We start from the raw sequence: 6000 nt of genomic DNA on the forward strand, positions 1-6000 counted from the left end.
TACTTTCATGTCGTTCCAAACCTGTAAGATGTTAGTTCATCTTCAGCACAAATTAAGATATTTTTGTTGTAAACACAGTCCAGCACTTCCAGGTTGTACGTCAGAACAGCAGCTCAGTATTGGACAGGTCCTGCGTCAGCATCACACGTGAGCAGCAAGACGTATGCGTTGGCCAATTCTGAGTCGGTGTTCTGACGTAGAACCTGGAAGCGCTGTACTGTTAGCATAAACTGCGTAGGCGACTGACAGGGAAAAGAAGAAATTGTTGAATACAAAAAGTTATTTTTGTTTTTGTGCACAAATGCAGTGTTTCCCATACATTGACTAGACTGTGGCGGCCCGCCACATTCTAATTTGCCCCGCCACAGTCTCAGAATGAAACGGAAATTAGGTTTGTCGCTATATATAAATTACCGTCTGAAAATTGCGCTCTTTTATATGGCAAAAGTGGGAGACATAGAGCAAAATAAGTAGACTATCACCAATTAAGTTTTCGTGCACTATATTCAAAGTCATTTGAAGCCATTCCATAGCTTCATGTGAGGGACAGAAGAAATATACATCGATAAGTTCACGGTCAGAAACTTGTCTTCCCTCCGCTACAGCTGTCAATCATTCAGCACTCAAACAGCGCGTCACGTTCGGTAACGACAGTCAGCACGGTAAAACTCTCCAATATGATATATTCCCATTATAATACTTGATATGTAGATAAAGAGCTGTGGATTTGCATAAAATGACTTTATCTTACTGGAGTTTTTTGCTGTTTCTGAACGATGTCATCATACTGGCTACAGGATGTCTGTTAGATCGCACAACACAAGGACTATAAATTCGTGTCACACGCACAATAACTGGAATTTAAAAATGAAAGAAACATATAATTAATAAACTTAGATACCGTCAGATGTAAACAGGGATTCTCTTTGTACCGTGAACCTTTCAATGCGCAGCACAACTGCGCGCTCTGACTCGATATTGCTTCAAGCGCATCATTCTGCACCCGGGATGTGCATTAGCGGTTTTTTGCTGCTGTTTTGAAGCGTTTCATATTATCATGGTTTTGCACACTGAAAGATTATTAATAGCCTATTTTGTTCTGTCGTATCTATAGCTTGTTGCCCCATTAAAAAGCTGCACAATAAGCGCCTTTTAATGTTACATTAATATAAATACATTTAATTATTTACATATAAATCTAATATAAATCGTTTTTTTCATTTCAGAATACAAATAGTAATTTTAAACTTTTTATTAACATTTGGATTTATAAAATTACTGTGCAAAGTTTTTAGGCTAGAATATTTTTTGCTGCTGAAGTATATACTCGCCTAGTTTACTTATTTATTTATTGGTCAGCTTATGAATATATTTTTATTCATTTGTTATTTTTCTCTATAATGAGATGGTGTGTTTAGTGCATTCTGGATTGGTTAACAAATCAAAGATACAGGCTCCCACAAATAAATTAATTCAACAAAGGTAACCTCTTTTGCTACATATTTTTAATGGTTTAAATGTGTACTCTACATGTTTGACCACTTATGAACTATCATTTAGCCTACTATATGTTGTGTACATGACTAATGTGCCCTACCATCACCAATAAATAAATTACTTTTAGAGCACAAAATTGTTTACAAGAGAACACATTTCTTTATTGATGTAGTCACGTAATTTTGCTCTCAGAATATACCAGATTTATGCATTTAAATTTAAAATGTACAAAATTTTCCTCCGGGGTGGGGGGGGGGGGGGTTTGGGGGTGCATGACCCCCCTGGAGGAACCGATGTCCACCCACCACAGTCTCACAAAATCCTGTGGGAAACACTGCAAATGTATTCTCGTCACTTCATAACATTAAGGTTGAACCACTGTAGTCACGTTGACTATTTTAGTTCACCCAAAAAATAAATTTATGTCATTTATTGTCATTCCAAACCCATAAGACCTTCGTTCATCTTCGAAACACAAATTAAGATATTTTTGATGAAATCCAAAAGTTTTTTTTTATATCCCCAATAGAAAGCAATGTAATTATTGTCATTCAAGATCCAGAAAAGTACTAACGATCTGTCTGTCATGGACTGCGTGACTTTGCCACTTCCTGTGGAGTTTTTTTTTTTTTTTTCTGTGACTAACCAATTATCCAAATTGACAGAGTGTGGTAAAGATATAAAACATTGGATGACCAGTAATTTTCTTCTATTAAATTCAGATAAGAATGAGGAATTACTTATAGGACCAAAAACCTCTACACAGAATCTCTTACAATTTGCATTTAGAAGGATGTTACTCCATCCTCTACAGTTAAAGACCTGGGAGTTATATTAGACAGCAACTTGTCTTTCGAAAATCATATTTCATATGTTACAAAAAACAGCCTTCTTCCACCTCAGAAACATCGCTAAGCTACGGAACATGTTATTGATGCAGAAAAGTTGCATTGCAATGCATTACTAGCTGGTTGTCCTTCATCATCAATAAACAAGCTACAATTAGCCCAAAATGCAGCTGATAGAGTTCTTACCAGGTCAAGAAAATATGATCATATAACACCAATTTTATAATCTCTACACTGGTTATCTATTAAGTTCCATATTAATTATAAAGTATTGCTACTGACCAAGGTCCTAAACGGTTTAGCTCTTGTGTATTTAAGAGATATTCTAATCACCCTAAAATCAATCACACTCTTCAAGATCACAAAACTCTGGGCTTCTGGTTGTACCTAGGCTATTCAAGTCCACTAAAGGAGCGAGAGCGTTTTCACATTTGGCTCTCAAACTCTGAAATAGCCATCCTAATCATGTTAGGGGCCCAGACTGACTCTCCCAGTTTAAATCTAGATTAAAGACACATCTCTTTAGCCAAGCGTTCACATAATGCATCTCATAACTTTGTACTCCAGTTATATCAGAACAAATGCACATGATTATCTTTGGTTAATGTTATGAACAGCAGCTAAGCTAATGATTTTCCATTTGCTTTTCTGTTTTATCTCGGGATGCCCATCCTGAGGTAACTAGAGAGTATGTCAGCTCAAGTTTGGATCAAGCCTTTTATGAAGACATCAGATGCCAAACATCTGTGAAGAGACGACCCCAACTCCTGCGAGGACTTCAGATGAAGCAAACTCTGGATCAACATGCACCTGTGCTAAATTCTCTATATATCCTAATCATGCGTTTACAACATGTATTCATTACTTCCATGAGCTCATTGTTTGTACCTTAAATTAATACATTGCATAAAAATTAATACATTGTTAGCTGTGTGATCTGCATATGTAAATTTCAGAAATTACATAATTTGGACAGTCACCTCTGATAACAGATTACTCTGAATTGTAATGTAGACATGCTGCTTTTAAACAATATGTATTGTGAAAAACGCTATACAAATAATTGTGTATTGAATTGAACTAACCAACTAATTAGTCAAATTTGGCCAGCTGAGCCTCTTCTTGTCAAATATTAGGGGGCAGCCCTAGTAAAATTTGTAATTTCTATTACATTATTTTTTTTCTATTCCATATAACTATGTACTGTTAGATGCGTTATTTAAATCTAATTAAAGTTAGTTAGTTTCATCTAATTTTTTTAATTTATTTTTACTCTTTTCCAAAGAGGTCCCTGGAACCCAGTTTGAAAATTCCTTAAATATAAAACTAGAGTCCTGCAACTCAAACACTCACAGAGAGAGGAATCTGATCATGCATGAAACACACACACAAACACAAAATTCCTTAATGAACACAGATGCATGTTTGCTACTAAATGAGTATATTATAAATACAATTTTTAAGCACAACTGATTTTTCATGTTTTCAAATGAGTTTGTCAGATTTAGTTCTAATGAAAAAAATCAGTCCTCAAACTACAATTAAACAGTCTGCCAGCAGAAACAACAACCCAGTATCTGAAATCACTTGAACCAAAGCATAAATATGGTAACTACAGTTCTGAATGAACATGACAGTCACTGTTGAAAGCAATAATGACTATAAAACCTATAAAAGGTGCTTCTGGACACTGGAGGCATTTGATGGAGCATCATCTGAGCTCATATCTCTACAATTACACATGCCATATATTATGCACATATGAGCATGAACACAACATACACTAATAAGAGCCGCTCACGGGTTCATGATGCTGATGGAACACAAACACCATCAAAGCTTATAAAAAAGATGAATGTTTTCCTTTCAAGGCTTACAGAGTCAAGCCATCAGTGTGAGAAAGAAACCAGCCTTTCCTCATTCTGCCTGTTGAGATCATTTAACAAACACCACGATGTGATGATGATGTCCTCACTGACAGCTCACAAGCTGATCGATATTAAAGGTCCACACAGGATCTGGACTGTTCATTTATAAATAATCAGTTTTCAGGAGATCTGAAGCTCATTTCCACAAACACTGCTCATCTGCTGCTGTCAATAAATGATGAATCCAGATCTCATCATCACACCTGAACACAACAGTTTAACTTTCCCCGACGCCTTCATATGAGAAACATGCGAAAATACTGAAGGACATTATTTTATATACCCATTTCACTTAAGAGAAAAATCATGCTTTTTTGTAAATCATAGTGATGACATAAAAAGTCGAAATTAAGACATACCAAGTCATTTGAGATAAAAAAAAATGTAATTATTACTTAGACTTAATGTCATAATTTTACCTTTTATCTCATAATTTTGACTTTTTGATCACTTTTTTTTTACATCTTTTATTTATTTTTAATATGTAATATCATCATAATTATGATATATGAACTCAGAATCATGGCATATTAAGTCATTAGCATGTCATAATTTCTACTTATAATTAGTAGGCAATGTCATAATTATGATTTACCAAAGCATGCTTTTTTTCTTAAGTGGCGGAAATGTGCTTCCATACGTTACAGACTGACTCAGGTAACTAGTAAATGCAACTAGTCAAGCAGGCTGGTTGTCATTAAAGCTTGATGCTCAACCTACCGTGTAATGATCTTACCTTTAGAGCACATTATGAAGACGGCTAGAAGACTGCTGTCTGATCTTCGTCTTCGTCTTGTTGTTCGGGAGCTCCGCTCGGTTTCGGTCCCGGTCCCCGGTGATCCGTCCATGTTTTCCGGGGACGCGCAGGTGCAGCTGCGCAGGTCAAACGCGTTCACAAAGTGCGCAGAAATTACGATTATTCTCCTTGGCTTCACGAGAGGCAAACAACAAACTGAGAAGCGCGCTATGAGTTCGATGACATTAGATGTTGGTCCGGCGCGTGATCGCTGTATTCCTGCTGCGGGTCGGTAAGAGTCTCGGCACTCCTCACGGGATCCGTCTGTAGTCTGTAAGAAACAGCGGGTCACTTTACTCGGTCCCGGGTTCGCCCGCTCTCGCTCGATCGCTCTCTCTCTCTCTCTCTCGCCGGAGCTTCCGGTTTCAGCGCTCTCGCTCACGTCGGGAAAACGGGTCCAATGCTGCATCCCGCTGGCAGCAGTGGGAAACAACGAACCGTATTACTACTCGAATTTGCTTTTTTCTTCACAAAACCGCTGTTTTAATCTTGTAGAGAAGTTTAATGGTGAGATGTCCAAAAAACGCGCTACTCTAAAAGTATCATAAAGCTCGTGATATATATATAGAGGAATATATATATATATATGTGCAAGAAAAAGTATGTGAACCACTTGCAGAATCTGTGAAAATCGAATCATTTTAACAAATAAATAAGAGATCACACAAAATGCATGTTATTTTTGGTTTAGTACTGTCCTGAGTAAGATATTTTACATACAAGATGTTTACATATAGTCCACATGACAAAAAAATAGCTGGATTTATTAAAAAAGCCCAGTTCAAAAGTATGTGAACCATTGATTCTCAATACTGTGTGTGGTTACCTGATGATCTACGACTGTTTTTTTTTTGTTTTGTGATGGTTGTTCATGAGTCCCTTGTTTGTTCTGAGCAGTTAAACTGAGCTCTGTTCTTCAGAAAAATCCTCC

At 36.7% G+C, this 6000-nt stretch overlaps 1 protein-coding gene across 3 annotated transcripts in view; it reads right to left on the reverse strand.

Moving 5' to 3' along the window:
• ptk7b (protein tyrosine kinase 7b) overlaps positions 1-5404 on the reverse strand; it is a 90520-nt gene extending 85116 nt beyond the window's left edge. For all 3 annotated transcript variants that reach the window (XM_067385704.1, XM_067385705.1, XM_067385703.1), the window contains exon 1: positions 5010-5404. In XM_067385704.1, coding sequence (XP_067241805.1) covers positions 5010-5121 — 112 coding nt within the window. In that variant the 5' untranslated portion in view covers positions 5122-5404. The remainder of the gene's footprint in view (positions 1-5009) is intronic.
• Between the last annotated feature and the right edge of the window lie 596 nt (positions 5405-6000).

The sequence above is a fragment of the Chanodichthys erythropterus genome, chromosome 5, assembly GCF_024489055.1.
Source record: "Chanodichthys erythropterus isolate Z2021 chromosome 5, ASM2448905v1, whole genome shotgun sequence".
Lineage (NCBI taxonomy): Eukaryota > Metazoa > Chordata > Actinopteri > Cypriniformes > Xenocyprididae > Chanodichthys > Chanodichthys erythropterus.